At 38.1% G+C, this 17,387-nt stretch overlaps 1 protein-coding gene across 1 annotated transcript in view; it reads right to left on the bottom strand.

The window, feature by feature from the left end:
• The window catches only part of Upf1 (Upf1 RNA helicase), a 100,084-nt gene that overhangs the window by 15,934 nt on the left and 66,763 nt on the right, over positions 1-17,387 (bottom strand). Inside the window, exons 12-16 of the mRNA XM_081733429.1 lie at positions 15,165-15,391; positions 11,760-11,993; positions 4,936-5,191; positions 3,990-4,157; positions 1,504-1,664 (exon numbers count right to left, since the gene is read on the bottom strand). Of these exons, the coding sequence (XP_081589555.1) occupies positions 1,504-1,664; positions 3,990-4,157; positions 4,936-5,191; positions 11,760-11,993; positions 15,165-15,391 (1,046 nt within the window). The remainder of the gene's footprint in view (positions 1-1,503; positions 1,665-3,989; positions 4,158-4,935; positions 5,192-11,759; positions 11,994-15,164; positions 15,392-17,387) is intronic.

The following is a 17,387-nucleotide window of genomic DNA, read 5'->3' as shown; positions in this document are numbered from 1 at the left end:
TGCTCCGAGTTTTTAAATCTATACATAGCTTACCAGAAATATTATCAAAATTGTCATATTAAATTATTCCATTTGATCTTGCATTATTTCGTCTTGCTCCTTCTAAAAGAAAAATTAGACACAGTTTCAACAAAAACAAGGAAGATACAGAAGGCTGTTTCATCCTTATGGTAGCAATTTGCAGTCGCCACCAAAGGCGCTAGTTTCGCGTCAGCAACGTGACGTACGGAGTAGCCAGACACTTGTGTACAAGCCGTGCAGAGGAGAGACGTGTGTGAGCAGAATGCTGCCGAAAATCGACCCTTTTTGGGAGGGCTACATCGTAGCACTTGCTGATATAGGCTACAACTATAGCCGAATAAGAACACAGTGCAAGAAGAAAGGTTTCAGAGTGTCTGATAAGTGAATTAATGCAGCCATCCATCGCAATGCAAACCCACAGCCAACCATTGCCATGCGTCGTCAAAAGGGGCAAAAGAAGCAACCGGCTCCATAATGCAGTCAAGACGTCATTGCCAAGGTCCACCGGTTTGTGACCCAGGAGAATCCACCCACCCAACGTGACAAAGCGAGGCGTGTTGGACGGTCAACTGCAACTGTACACCGAATCATACGCGACAATTTGGGACTCAGAAGTGCACACAAGCGGCGGGTCCATGTTCTGAAGCCAACTCACATTGCAGAAGGCGGATGGCATGCAAAAGGCTGTATGAAGGTTACCTGGCAGGTGACAAATGGTGTTATGTGATCACCTTAAATGAAGCATGGGTCTATCTGACAGGATACCAGCAAATGCGTGCAATTTACTACCGCCGCAGTGATGGAACCGATCATGCAAAATGGGTTCGCTCCTGCAAGGAGAGTTTTCGGAAGGGATTTATCATAGTGACGGGTTTCTGTGCAAAAGGAAAGCTTCCGATACACCGGGTGTCATCAAATGTCAAGGTGAATGCAGGGTATTATATCGAGCATGTACTGGAACCCATCTATCGCCAACATGCCCCGGCTTTGTATGGCAATGACACTGACAGTGTGTTCATCCACCAGGACAAGGCCAGCAGCCATACTGCCAAACGAACGGTGGCCTACATGACACGTATGGAACAGGAGACAGGTGTAAAGGCTAAGACATCCCCGTCAAGACACCAGATGCATCCCCTATGGACTTCTGTGCTTTCGGTCTCCTCAAACAGAACATCGATAAGCGTCGTCCGACCACACTTGGTAACCTTTGGAAAGTGTGCAAGGAGTGGGCGAAATTGGATCAGACAGTGCTCAATAGAGGTCTCCTTCAGTGGAAACTACGATGTCGTGCAATCGTTCACCAACGGGGCTCTCACATCGAACATGATCGCTGGTGAAAACTGAGTTTTACGCCCTAGGGCACTGGTCTGTACTTCACTACCATAAGGCCTTCTGTAAATGATGCCTTTATACTTATTGATGTGAAAACACTACAAACGGCATGGTTTATGTTCTTACAGTACTAATTATGGTTCTTACCTGTGACATGCCTTGAGTTAACGGTACTCCTTGGCTGTAGGGCTGTGTTGCATCCTGACTATTAAGTCCTTGTGAAAGCTGAGCCATACTATTCTTTACATTATTGCGAGTGTTCTTCACTTTGTTACGATTGGCAGCCCTGTTGCGCTGATTCTGTCGAGCTAAAAATATAACGAAAAAAGAAATAAGACATTTCACAATGGATTTATTATTATTATTAAATACAGTTTTGAATATGCAGAAGGTTTACAATGGGGTGAATTAGTTGACAACGGAAGTCGAAAAACTCAAAACAAAGTAAAATTATTTCCACAATAAACTTCCAACATATACAGTTGGAGCAGTTTTTTAGCGTTCTAACGATACCTATTTACTATATGAGAAATGGAAAAATTATTGTTATTAGTAATTACTATTGTTTACAATTTGGAAGTGAAGTTGAAATGTTTCGCAATTTTAATTCTCAAAATGTCCTCGATGCTTATGTTCGAAAATATAATCTCTGATCGAAATACTACAAAAAGCAAATAAAACTTTTTTTTTTTTTTTTAATCAACCCAGAATGAGTTTCTCATGACAAGTGGCGACGAGCACTACACAAAAGATAGTTTCATGCTTTTGATAACTAAGTTCTAGCTCATTTCTCCTACAGAAATACGGTGACGCCCTTCAGCGATTTCACTCGATGTGGAAACTGACAGCTATCGTCCTGCATTGAGTTTCCACTGAAGGGGACTGCATTTAAGAATACGTAGATTAGGTCTGTTCCATTTTTCTTGCCAAACTTTGCGAATTAGGAACTCAAAAACTTATGGGGCAGACATCGCGAGATTTTACAGGAATTTAATGCATGAATTGCCGTAACACGTACATTCTAATCCATATAATCACCACTGACTTCGCTACCAATGGAAACTATGTCCTAGTAGATTACAAAACGCGAGGTGTTGCTGTCATATAAGAATGGAATTGGGGTAAAATGGCACCAAAATGATGCTCTGATAATAGAACGCATTACTTTAGCCTTTCTGTACACACGCGTAGAGCACGTTTTTCGTTACAGCAATAACCACAAACTATAAAGTAGCATAGAAAACTTTTTCACCACAATAACGTAGAAAGTCTGAAAGACCTATTGAATCAAGTTTCTGATAGCAGACAACCCCTCTTTTTTTTAATCACATTTTTTGTCTTCCTCTCCACGATATGTGAGAGAGGCAGCGTGTGAATTTATGCTTCTCTACAAGTTGTAAATTTTGGGCAAATATAAGATTTACCGTTACGAAGGAACATTTTATTGCCTTTGCTATTTTGTTTCATGAGGGCGGGTTCTTCCATCGCAGCAACAAATGCACTTTCTTTTACATAAGAGTCTATGATATGTATGACGCCCATTATTGGAGATCATTTTTTATTTGCATTTTTTTTTCAATCCAATCCAACAGTGAGTTAATTCCTTCGACACATCGAAACTTTTTTTTTTTTTTCACACAGTTAGCTTATTTGGTTATAACTAGCCAGTAACGGAAAGGCAACAAATATACCTTTCCCAAAAGGCCCCAATTCTCGGAACCATACATCAACTCACAAACACACAGCCATATTGCTTGACAGTCAACCCAGAACACTTTCGAATTACTTGCACTGACTGCTCTGCTGTGTGCCCATGTGATGCTACCTGATGCTTGTAACAATAACTTTAAAATATTTTCGGTATTACCAGAACTAAACGCCTTGACAGGAAGCCTCAAGTGTACAAGCCAACTAGGTGGCAAGTTTTAAATTAGGTCAGAACATCGCGAGTCCTCTCGTCGTTCTTTTAGATTTTCTTGACCTGAACTTGCTACTTTTTTCTCTGAAGTAGCTCTCTATACATCCTGACGATGCTGGTGAATGCCCTACCTCCATCTGGATTTCCCAAGTATTTGTTTAAATCACACCGACTTCAGTGCTCCCATGGAAACTCCATGTCATACTGTAGCAAAACGTGGTACTCAGGAACTGTGTGTGTGAAAATGCACATCTTGATTATTTCATTTTCTGTTTCATTTTCCTCCCATTTTTACTCAATTCATTTCTCATCGAATATTGTTTCAATATTTTAAGACTATTAATGAACTTATATTACAGAATAAGAATTGTTTACGTATATTGCACAACATGTGTAATAGTTTTTGTGTACTAGTGCTACTTTATAATCCTACTTAGCTACTTAGAATTGTCTCTTCCTTACTATCGATGTTTAAGTATTATTTTATTATTTCGACTTACTTATTGATCAGAATATTATTTAGATATACACCACTTAAGTATACAAAGCATATACTCTGTCTGTAAATAACTTAAAAAAAACTTTATTCACAAATACTTTTCAAATTCAGAAATTGAACATTTTTAATAAAATTGTAAATATTTTTAGAGAAGAATTTTACCCAATAGATTGGATAAGCACATTTTTAAGAATGGTGGAACTAAATAATACGTACCTTGCAATGCCTGTTGATGTTGATTATAAAACCTTGGTGGAACATGGGCCATGTTCATGAACATCCCGACTGGAACAGGGATGTTAGTCAGTGCAGCTTGTGCTCTTTCGGGAGAGATGTAACTAATTGGGTCATGAGTACGGTTATAAGGATCCATAGGACCTGTACCTGTAATAAACGAAAAGTCACTTATTTATAAACAAAATTCTGAAGCCATTGCACTCTGACAACAATTAACAATGAGAAATGTGAAGGAAGTTTGGAAGTCGGCTAGATCTATGTTTAAAGGTAACGCTCAGAATTCGAATGGTGAGTGGAGGAAATATCTTGTCAGACTGTGTGATTTGAACTCGGAATCTTCAGATTGTTATGAAAGAATGCCAGTTGTCCATCCACAAGCTACCAACATATTTTGTTTTTATTTTAATTACGTTGGAACTTTCCTGACAAGGAACATTCGCGAAGTGTCCCCTTGGGATTCGTATAAAATTGATTCAAATACAAAGTTCTTCGCAGTCCAATGTGTATTGTGTTAATTTTAGCGGCCCATACCAGTAATTTGCATATTTATGGGCCTTCATATATCTAGAATTCGATCATACATTACTATAACGCTCGGACACAAAATTGCTTCAAGTTTCTTTAGATGTAACTGGACATGACTGTGGACATATGCAAAACACATTGGATCAAGTACTGCTTCTCTGATACATATTACCCACCTCGGCCGCCATATTGGATTCAACTTTCGGTTTATCAAATGGGAATAGGTGCAAGTGATACATCAAACTCATGTACAATTTCCTCGAAAAATTCAATGGTGTAATGAATTTTACCATAGCTTGTACCGTTTAAAAGGTATTGCATGTTATCTAGAGATGTCCAATATAACTATTGGTTAAATAAATCTGTGTTTATTTAATGGGGTTTGACTTGGTATTCTTACCTGGGCGAGGATAATAAGGGCTTGCTTGAGTTGCTCCGTTCATGTGGCCAGCACGATCATAAACACTTCCAGGAACCAAAGCTTCCCTTGCATCATAGACGGTGGTCGACATGAAGTGTGTCCCAGGATTAGTCTGGTTTATTAACTTCTTAGGTTTAGCGAACTGGATCATGGAATCCTTCAAGTTATTCAGAGGTCCTTCCACCAAAACCTTCTGCTCTTTGTAGAAATTCAACAGATGATTCCACAAGGGTTGCTTAAAAAATAATAAAAATATAAAAGTAAAAAAGAAGTTCAAAGTACTTTATACATTTTACAGATTTTAATTCACTTCTAAAGGGTCTTCGCTATTCTCAACCCTCAAGCTTTTCAATTTTAGTGAATAAAGACAATACAGAACATTAAAACATTAGAAAGTAACTCAAATAGTATCTGCAAAATGCTGACATATAAACTAATAACTGCAGAACTATTTCCAGACCTTTTCTTAAAGGCCAGGGATCTGGTGCACAGTATGTGACGTCACAAATGTCCAGTACTTTAATTTCTACAATACGAGGGTCGGTCAAATATGTGCGTGTGTGGTCTCGTACAGAAATATTGTAGCTAGTTACATAAAAGTCATGCAGAAATAAACCGATGTCTCATGTGACTAATTACGAAAACTTTTATGATTCCAGGTACAGTCCGCAGCAAAAAACCTGCAACATGAGCATGTGAAGTCTTTTGCTCCAAAATAAGTGTGCAGTGGAGGACGCCGAGGTTACTCCTGGCGTGATTCGTGTCACTTAGATTTTATGTTGATTCCTTGCCCTGTTAGGTGTAGTTTCATAATAAACTTACATGCTCATATTGCAGGTTTTTTGATGAGGACTGTACAAAACTGTTAGATATGGGGTCTGAAAGCTGTGAAAGTGCCCAAACTGTCACAAGTAAAATATCGAGAAAAGTTCCTACAACTGAGGGAAAAAAAGCCAAGGAATACTATGAAGAGATGAAAATTGTTTATAATGAATTCGCCCATTCTTCAGTACTAGAGGATGGAGGAGAGAGCTGAAATATGGGTGCTTGAGTTTGAGACAAACCGGGAAATAACAGATCCAGTTCAGCGATTTCTGGGATTGTAAGAGCGTTCTTCTTACGTTTGTGATTCGTACATATATCAGGGGTTTGCTGGAAGAACTTCGTGATGTCCTGTATGTAAAGCGCCATGAAATGCTCACAAAAAGTTATAACCTTTTAGTAGTTGACAATGCTCGTGTCCACAAAGCTCAAGAAACTATGACCAGCATCGGCTACCAATTACTATCACATCCGCCAAATTCTTCTGACCTCGCGCCGTCATACGACTTCTTGTTTTCCAAAATGAAGCAGTCACTGAAAGGGAGCATTTTTCTTTAGATGCTGAGGTGATTTCTTAAGTGGAGTAGTACCGTTTTCTAGCGACTCTTGACACGTTGTAAAAGTGCTGTGAAATGTGAAAGACAGATAGCAGAAATGTGTCACTTTGAACGATGGCTATGTGAAAAAAAACATGTATGAATTTCGTTCTTCTACTTTAACTCCTTCATACTAAGGGCAAAAACTTACTGACGAAACTTCGTATATGAAAGATTTTGAAAGCAACAATTAGTTCCCTCAATAGCATTTTCTGATACTACTTGGTTCACTTCATGTTTTCCACTTTCGAAGTTATTTGCTAAAATGAAAACAATGAGGATGAATAACGCGAATACCATTCATCCTTACTTTGTAATCAATTCAACTCAAATGCAAGCACGAAAACTACCTAAAGAAAAGTACGAAAGTTTACTTCCAATTTAAAACACTATTGTCGACAACAAATATTAAATAATCATAGAATCATCATCGCAATCGGAGCTAGAAAATTATTTTATGCATTTGATAAATATAGTAAATTTGTCGCTTCCAAGTAAGATTAAAACTTAACAGGGTTTGAAAAAACCCGGGCTTTTTTGAAAAAGCCCAACCCACCTGGGCCCATATGGGTTTTTCGGGTATTTTCGGATTTAATTGGGTTTTTTCGAAATATTTCAATGTCTTTGGGGTAAAAATGTTAAATTGTGATTTATATTTCAAGATTATCATTGTCACAACTTGCAACAATTTTCTACTTACTGCTGTTTTGAAAAAAATGGCCGCCATTTTGAAATTTTACATTCGATCCCCGAGAAAATCAATCAGCAAATTTGGCAGATCTCGTGCTTTCACCGTCAAAACTCAACTTAAAAGACTGAAAATTGCGCTTCGTAGCGTGGATACTCCCTGTTTTGAAAAAAATTTTCCGCCATTTTGAAATTTTACGTTGGTATGCTGCCAAAATCTATACAGGAAATTTAGAGTGCCTCGTGCTTGTATTCTGAAAATTTTAACTTAAAAGGCCAAAAGTTGTACCCAGTAGTGTGTGTGGTAGAGGCAGACAAACAAGTTGAGTTGATTTTGTGTTTAACGTCCCTTTCAGCAGCGAGGCTATATAAGACGGCATCTACTGATTAACGTGGAATCCAAACCATATGAGCTCCCTCCGGGAAGCAAACCCGGGTCCCACGCTGAAGACGCGTACACTAACCGCATAGCCATGAAGGAGCTCGGCAGACAAACGAACAAATGTAGATCAAGTCATCCAGAAGCCTGACTGACATTCGCCAAATACGAATACCAGAAGGGGTCTATTAATTTAAAACAAAGATACAATTCATGTTGTATGAAATAAATAAATGTTTTAAAATGTCTTTATGAAATTAACATCTTCCAGCGTAAATAAACCTGCCATATTTTCTCCATGAGAATACGGGACACCTCAGATCCCCCCTTCCTCAACTTTCCAACACAATGCAATGAACTGTAGTCTGGTTATGAACAAAAGTATAATAGGCCGCGGTGGCTCAGTGGTAGAGCGTTCACCTCTAGTGCATGGGGTTCCTAGTTCGATCCTAGCTCGCGCCAAGTGAGCTCTGTGGTGGACAAACACCTTTGCGTGGGTTTTTTCGAGATTCTCACGTTTCCTCTCACTTTCTTCATTCTGTCATTTCATTCATTTATCATCATCACCGTCACCTTGAGCATAGCAGGTATAACCGTGAGACTAAAAGTAAAAGATTTCATTTTATATAATTTTTTTTTTTCAAGAATATAATTGGCGAAAGTCCCCTAAGCAGCAGCTGCTTTTCTCTGTTCGTACCCTGCAATTAATTGTATAGACAAAAAATGCCTAAAAACTTAAGATGTGCTATAAAAATGCTTCACAGGAAAACAATATGCAAATTATTTAAATCAGTGGTACAATCTACCTTCAATATTTATTTACATGACTGTATTTGCCAAAATTACGTTCGTCAGTTTAATCTGATGAATAGCTGATTTTTCTCCTTGCGTCGTGTGTAATTGTCAGGACCAGAGTTACATTTTTCTAAGACCTGGACCAAAGCACAATTCTGTGCCCCTAGCCACTGAAAAAGATTATGATTCTTGTTAACTTATCTAATGTGTTGCTTAAGAAAAGGTTAGTCATCTTCCCTGTGTTTGTAAATGTAGAAACACTCAAAGCTTTTTTTTTTTTTTTTTTTTTTTTTTTTTTTAATGTTCCGGACAGTATCCGAGTTTCCATCAAGTGCAATGGAAAAAGTAGCATTGCAAATTTAGCTCGGTGTCATACACTAATTACAGGATTCCCAGCCAATGTCAGAATTTTTTGTTTTTCACTTTTCGAATAAGCTGATATTGATAGCAGAAATGGAACGGAGTTAAAATATGGGACATTTCCCTGTCCCGACTAAATTTACGGGGACGCGGGACACTCGGGCCCAAAAACGAGACACTCCCGCTTTTTACGGGACATATGGCAGGCTTAAGCGTAAAATAAATAGTTTTATTGTTGAAGTATTCATTTCCAATCCTTCTGCGTTTAATTCGGGAATTTCCCGAGCACTTCTTTCACAGCGTGTACATCAAAACTTCCACTAGTACGGAAATTTGAACTCTGCACTTGAAATAGTAAGCGTTACGTAGTCTTCGAAACCCCGAGCATTAAGCTTCTTAAATTTGACAAGAATTTTTATGCTATTGCTGGTGTTGATTCTACAGAATGCTTACTTGAAGAGTAGAAACAAATGACTGAACTAAACTGTTATTGTTGGAAAACCAAATTTTAGTTGAAGAACCTTGTGTTTTACATCAAAGTAAGAAATAATACTAATAGTTTTACTAATGTATTTATATATGTACTATTAGTACCGGTACCTATGACCTTAAACCCGTCAAACGTATGAGTGATAATGTCCCTCGGTGTCGCCAAGTCGACGAGCATACTATTCACGGAAAATATTTTCTAAAGTACAGAATTGCTTATTTTACTTCAAATAGGCTATAAGCATAATCCACACATTAATTTGTTCTATAACTATCTCAAGCTAAGGTATTTTTTTAATTAATTTAGTGCATTCAGAATTTTTTAAAGGTCTTATGTTGAATGTTGTTGTATACCTTAACGTGAAAGCCTCTAATTCGCCCAAGGAAAGTCTGAAATCTGATAAAAAATCACTTACAATGTGATCATCTTACTTGTATCAATAATATACTAACAAATAGGTCAAAAACCCAGGTGGGTTTTAAAGTGGGTTTTTTCTGGTGTGTCCAACCCGAAAAAACCCACCGGGTTTTTTCGGGCTGGGCCCACTTGGGCAAACCCTGAAACTTAAATACATAATTTAAATATATATATATATATATATATATATATATATATATATATATATATATATATATATATATATATATATATATATATATATATATATATTAACATATTGGTTGCCATGTGTATGGATTTGCATACACACGACTCCTTCATGCAGAGTCTCGTGTATGGTTTTCCATACACACAAATATATATTGCACTTTTTCACGTTCGCTCTATAGGTGTGTATGCTATTATATACATATGGCGTATAAGTCAAAATTTAATATCCACGCCGCGTGTATGCAAAACCATACAGAAAGAAAATTATACATTTATGGGGTTAAAACAAAGGCGAAAACAAAGTATTAGTGGCGGATTGTTGCCCGTGGAGCACAGATGAGAAAGGTCAAAATATATAGTGGCGGTCAACGTGTTAAATAAATAGCAAAACACCAGTCATCATCATAAGTATCCTGCCATTATTGGCAGATCACTTGCTGCAACTGAGAAGCTTCCATGCTCCACAGTCTTCTGCTAACCTCTTCGTCTTAACGTACGATTTCGTCTTCGTCTGTTTTGATATCGTCCATTAATTGCAATTTCCTTCGCCCTCTCCCTCTTTTTCCTGCAACCATACCCTCTAAAACGTGTCTCATAATACAGTTTCTTCTTAGCCGATGTCCCAAACCGTTTCTCTTCCTCTTCTTAATACTATCTAAAATCGTTCTTTTCTTCCTCACCATTTCTAACACCCTCTCGTTCATTTTCCACTCAACTCTGCTAATTCTCTCCATTCTTCTCCACATCCACATTTCGAAAGCCTCTAGTTGTTTTCCGTCAATTTTGCGTTAGGTCCATGTTTCTATTTCACACAAAGCACTTATGAGTCTTTTTCTTAATTCTTTATTCAAGCTCCCACAAAACAGTCTTTTCTTTCTCCTAAAGGCTTCTTTCGCCACTCTCATTCTTGCTTTTATTTCACGTTCACACTTTATATCATTACTAATAATACTACCTAAGCATCGAGAACTATTCACCTGTTCTATTTTCTCCCCTCCTTCTGCTATATTTGACAACCATCCCTTCGTTCCGATCACCATTGCTTTTGTCTTTCTTACATTTATTTTCATCTTATACCGTTCACAGCCCTTTCTGAAGTTTACTAACATCTTATTGATTTACTCTTCACATTGTGGAACAAGCGCTATATGCAGTATATGTGCAACAGTAATGTAGTATAAAATATGAGCCGAAGTTTACATCTATACTAACATTTTCAGGACAGAAAGCGATTTTAAGATAATCGTAGGACTTTCATGTTGGCGGCCCTAGTAGGCCTCCTATCACAGGGACATGAACGATACGTTGTCAGGGTGTCTACTAAAATTCCAAAATGAAATTTCGTGACTTTTTCGTGACCTTTTCTTTACCAAATCATAAAATTTCCTAACATTTTCAAGAGCGAATTTGGGTACGAATTGGGCCGAATTTTCATGCATGCGATAGAAACGTACTTTGCTTGCGATTTGGTAGCATCTAAAGCCGACTATAGACATTTTTGGTGGTGAATTTTGACATTTTATAGAACAAAATTTTCCAATCTGTACTTACATTTGTACAATTTTAAAAAATCATGACCCAAAAGCTAAATTTCGTGACTTCCATGACCGTTTTCTGATTTCATGACTTTTTCGTGACTTTCGTGACCGATAGACACCCTGGTTGTTGAAAGCTTATGGGGCAGATTCCAATGAGGTAACTTCTGTGCCCCCATGTCCAACCCGTAAAAGAAGAAGGAAGTCAAAAAAATTGGAAAAAGCATGTTTCTTTGACCTCTGTGGGACTCAAACTATTTGTCATACGCAGGAAAAAATAACCTCAAATATACGATAGACATCGGGAACAATTATATTAAAAAATGAAGGGTAAAGGTTCAATAGTGAGGAAAAAAAAAATCGAAAACGTCGTGCCTACGATAGTCACGCTATATATTTTACGATGAACTGTCCCCGCAAGAGAGCAGTGGTATCAAACGTCTTAACAGCGTTAAACCTGCTAACGTATTTTTTTCTTATATTTCCCGATGTCTGCAACTCGACTATGGACTGCAGGGCTCAAAACTTACCTTAGACAAAACTTTTGGATTTCCAACGATAATAATTCCGTATTTCGCTCTCGTCAAAGCAACATTAAGTCGCCTTGGGTCATTAAGAAATCCAATCCCTTGATGTTCATTGGATCTCACACAAGACATGATGATTATGTCCTTTTCTCTTCCCTGAAAAGCATCCACGCTGGCTACTTCGATTTCTTGGTACAATTTCGCATGAAGAGAACCTTGATATTGCATATATTGCACCTGAAATACAAAGAAACAAGTCATACAAGATTACAATTTTCTCTATTATTTCGTTGCCATGCTTACGAAAAGTACTTTAAACATAGCATTTAACATTGGAGGTCCTAAGTTTTTAAAGATTCATGTACAGCATATCCCAAATATCTGATGGATTTCACCCACCAACAACTTGAAAATGATTTAACTACTGTAAGTTGTATTGTTTGCATTTCAATTGTTAACTCCAGAAGCTCAATGTCCGTGTATACCCTCTAGATGTTTATAGTTTCGCAGCGCCATTTACCCAGTACAATAGAGATGCAAGACAAAGCACAATGCTTGGTATGGCATAGCAACCTAGAATCTGTAAACCAGACGTAAAGGAACTTTTGAACAAGGAATAAAAAAAAGCATCAAAAGATTGCGATCTTGGCCAAGAATTAGTTTTTGGATCAGGGCCCACAAAATTTTTGAACGACACTTAAATCGAATATTCGTACTTTTTACGGAATAACGACATCATACTGAGTTAAGTGATAGTTTGGGTTTGGCTACACTATGTGTAATTCTCCAGATATAAGACCTACAAGAAAATTTTTGCCTGAAATATATGGATCTTTTGGTCCAAAAAGAGGTAAAGACTAGCGAGATGTACCAAGGAAATAGGTAAGGAGCGCATCCAGTGTTAGTTTAGCAACAGCAACCATAGTACGTTGCACAGAAAGCTTCGGCTCTATCATAAACCCCAATTGTTGCAGTACCTCAAGTACAATGGCAAGCCCAAGAAACTTACCTTTCGTGTAGATGTAGTAGGTAAAACTCAACGGGATTATGATTACTTTAATCGCTCGGTTTTGTCGGATTTTTTTCCATTTGTCGCTTGTCAGGATAGGTTAATAAACACAAAGTCAGATATGACGACCTGAGAAACTTTGTGGAGTCCGTGAAATGGAAACGGATAGCCAAAAAGCAAACGCTAATCCAATACATGTTGTGTACGGGTACGTTTTATTATTATTATTATTATTATTATTATTAAAGATTTAATGGAAACATTTCCTTCCTTCCATAAGTGAGTCTTGATGATGCAATTCGCCACTCGGACTACGATAGGTTAACTGATCATGATGAACCCACACCCTGGTTCCTTCGCTCTTCTGACAAAATGCCACTGGACTTCTTTTTATGGGGGTTTCGTAAAAGGTGAAGTGTACATGAGTATAGTGCCCAGCATTGTAGATCTCAAACAAAGGATCAGAGAGAAGGTAGAATGTCACGCTGACATGCTACAAAACGCATAGGAAAATCTGATTACCGCTTAGAAACCCTGCACGCAACTAATGGAGTCCATGCTAATCCCGAGACAAAAGTTGTTTTTGAGTTGACAATTAAAATACTAAACCTGCATGTTAGTACTTTGGTTAGTTTTTGTGTTACTGATTATGAAATCCGCCAGACTTTTTTTTTTTTTTTAATAATAACAAATCTCAACAATTAAAAAAGAAAACTGGATGACAGTTGTCCTTGGAAGACGGCAAGAAAAGAGACTACTACGTCCACCACAAGATTAATGATTGTTCTACTACCGAACCACCTTTCCCTTAAAACAGTACTCCACTAACGAATGGTTTGAAACTTGTATCTGTTTAATGCAGATGTACCATCTAAACAAAAGATCTCTAATGTGACAAAAAAAAAAATCAAAAGGTACATACGTAAATCGAATTAACAACGAATGTAGAGAAAAGAATACTAAATTAAGAGATCTTATTGTTCAGTCATTTTGATTTAAACGAATCACGGATTAATCTCGGTTTTATGTTCTTTTGCTTGAAAGAACATACTACTCCCTATTAATATGCATACAAGTGTATAAAAATTTCATCCAGACGCCTGTTAAGTTGGCCAGTAGCAATGTATATGCAAAGGAACAGCTACAGAGTTACTGAAACATGATCTACAGTACATTTTTCTAAGATCAACTCCCATACAGCACGAACTCCGTTTCTATTTAAGATTCTATTTTCACAACATTTTGGACACCTCTGTAACCATGATCCATTCCATACATGTACTATGTGAGCTAAGACTTCACTATAATTCCATTCAAAATAATGTTTTCTGTCCTGTAAATAGAAAACAGCCCCCGAATATTTTAAAAACCACAGGTGTCAGTACCACCTGAGACAAGTTCCCCAATATTTATAAAACGGTTTTTGCCCCCCCCCCCCCTTCCTTCACCCATATTTCAAGTAACTTAGGTCCACTATGACCCAAAACAAACTCAATCATGTAGCAATATGCTACGTTCACAAAACAATGTTAGACAAAGTGGATATGAAAAAAGTAGTGTTTCCAATTGTGAAAAAAAGGCAGGCAGTTTTTGGCCCTATGAAGGTGAAGGTGGAGTAAACTGTAAAGTAACAAACTATTTTTGTTTAGAAGCCGAGCAGCAAAGCGAGTTTAATTAGCTTGGGAAAAAAATAATTTTTTTTTTTTTTTTTTTTTTAACTATATATTGTTGAACCTCACTTACATTAGTTGTAGGCTTGTAGGCCTGTATCCTGTTTTCAAAACTTTTAGGATTTAGATTTCTGGGCTCTCGGCATCTTATGGTTATTTAGTCCGTCACGTTTGAGGGATGACGTGCCTCGGCGAGCACACTATCCGGGGAAAGGGAAGGAAGAAAGGATTGGGGAAGGAAGGAAGCGGCCTGGGACCAATAAGTTAGGTACCTCCCCGGCATTTGCCTGGTGTGAATGAAAAAAACCCAGGAAAACCTCATTCAGGGTGGCTGGCCTGGAAAAGCTGCTACACTTTTTTGACATACACTTGGTATCGTTTAATTAACTAAGATTGTACAACAACAAGGGTGAATGTAATTGTTTGAATAAACGAACAAACTGTACTGTTTTTTTCTTTTTTTAGTACTACATTTTCCAAAACGAAGAAAACAACTAGATTATCAAAGGTAAAAATAGTTTATGTTTGCTTTTAAAGTTAAAAATGCAATGTACGAAGACTTTTTTTTTTTTTTTTTTTTTTTTTTTTTTTTTTTTTTTCACAACTACCGCTTCCAGAATTGGAAACCACTAGTAAAGTTAGAAAATGCACATTTTATCACCTTGTTTTGCTCCAACTTAAATAAACCATACAACAAATTTCCTGTCTACTGCTGAAAGATTCTCTTACCAGATATGCTCTTTGGCCTTCGTATGGTGTAATTATTCCTATTTGCTCTGGCTTCACTCCACAGCGCAAAAACCTCGTTGTGATCTTTTCAACATTTGCAGCTTCCGTCCTGTTCAAATAAGAGGTACCAGAGCCAGCGATTTCCTCTTGTCCCTGAGTCACATAGAAGAACATAGGCTTATCGGGCTGCGGCCATGGGAAGTCCACGCTTTTCAACTTTCTTTCATCTGAAATATTATTCATGTAAAAGGTAATTCAATATTCAAGCCAATTTTACTACACATTTTTATTCAAAAACTACGAAAAATGAAAAATCAATATACGAGGTGTGTTCTAAAAATATCGAACCTTATTTTTTTCCCGCGTAAACCAATGAAGCGCGAGATACTTTCATCAGTGTAGATGTAGAGGGGACACTCATGCGTCAGTCGCTGGCAGTCGGATTTCAGTTTTTGTAAAATGACAGAAAAACGTGAGCAGCGATATTTATCATTTTGCCAAATCTTGGCGATACCAAAGCGGAAACCTTCGCAAAATTTAACATGCTTTCGGCACCTCACGTATAAAGGAATGGTACAAGCGTCTCCAAAGATGGCCGCACATCAGTGGACAGTGAACCACATTCAGGTAGGTCCCCAACAAGGCAGAATGACAATGTGATTGAGCAACTGCGGACGGTCTTGCAGGACTGTCGTATCACAGTTCGAGAAATTACTAACGATTTAGGGGTACGCATCGGGCCCGGTACATTCAATTTTAGAACGAGTATTTGAGCATGAGCAGTGTGTCCGCGAAATTTGTACCGAAGGTGCTAACAATGGAACCCATTCTGCGCATTTTATTTAGGCTTTCACTGCCATATACAACATTCCTGTATGTCGTCAGGCTCCTTCTCACCGGACATGGCTCCGTGTGACTTTTGGTTATTTCCCAAGCTGAAAATGCCACTAAAAGGCACCCGATTTGAGTCAAGAGAAGACATCATGCGGAATGTTCACCATTCCAAAACCTGCGTTCCAGAAGTGTTTCCAATAATGGCGGGAGCGCTGGAGAAGTGTGTGCATTACCAAGGAGATTAGTGTTTAGGATTTTCATATCAATAAATGTATTTTTACCAACCAAAGATTCGATACTTTTTCAACACACCTCATACACACTTATCACAATTAATTATGGCTTTATACTTCGTTTAGTTTCTTAAATAATACTACAGAGTAATAACTGTTTGTATCTGTTATTTGGTCTAGGAATTAATTCGTGCGGTTGGTACGCACACATTGAAGCTGTAGTACAAAACAAAATACATAAATACCTTAAGAAAAATATTGTCCATCGCTAGCCACCACTTTCGCCCATCTGTCAGGCAATGTACGGATTCCGTGGCGAAAGAAGTCCTCATCCTTGGAAGCGATCCAGTCAGAGACCCATGTTTCGATATCTTCTGAAGAAGTAAACCGCTGTCCAATCAAATCGTTGTTCATGCAATCGAACAAGTAGTAGTCCGAAGGAGCAACGTCTGCTGAATACGGCGGGTGGGGTAAAACTTCCCATCCGACATTTTCTAAATAGGTTTTGACCTGTTTTGCGACATGTGGGCGAGCGTTATCATGTTGAACAATAAGTTTGTCATGTCTGTTCTCCCATTCTGGTCGTGTTCTGGCCAGAGTTTGCTTCAAACGCATTAATTGTCGTCGATAACGTTCTCCATTCATAGTTTCACCCGGTTGCAGCAGCTCATAGTACACCACACCTTTCATATCCCACCATATGCACAGCATAACCTTTGCACAGTGAATATCTCGTTTTGGTTGTAATGGACCTGGTTCACCTGGTTTCACCCAGGCCTTTTTTCGTTTAGGGTTCTCGTAATGGATCCACTTCTCATCACCCGTAATAATTCGATGCAGAAACCCCTTTCTGCTCTGTCGTTGAAGCAGCAATTCGCAAATGGTTTTTCGTCTTTCAACGTCTCTGTCTTTCAATTCATGTGGAACCCAATGTGACATCTTTTGAATCATTCCCATGGCTTTCAAGCGTTTGGAGACTGTTGTTTGATCAACGCCTAATGCTGCTGCAAGTTGTTCCTGCGTTTGACACGAATCCTGCTCGAGCAATGCTGTCAATTCTTCGTTTTGAAATTTTTTTGGCTGTCCAGTTCGCTCTTGGTCTGCCAAGCCGAAATCACCACTTCTAAACCGTGCAAACCACTTCTGACACGTTCGC

The sequence above is a fragment of the Thermobia domestica genome, chromosome 12 (genome assembly GCF_964235325.1).
Source record: "Thermobia domestica chromosome 12, izTheDome1.hap1.1, whole genome shotgun sequence".
NCBI lineage: Eukaryota > Metazoa > Arthropoda > Insecta > Zygentoma > Lepismatidae > Thermobia > Thermobia domestica.
The sequence above is the reverse complement of the archived record's forward strand: the minus strand, read 5'-3'. Positions and strand labels throughout refer to the sequence as shown.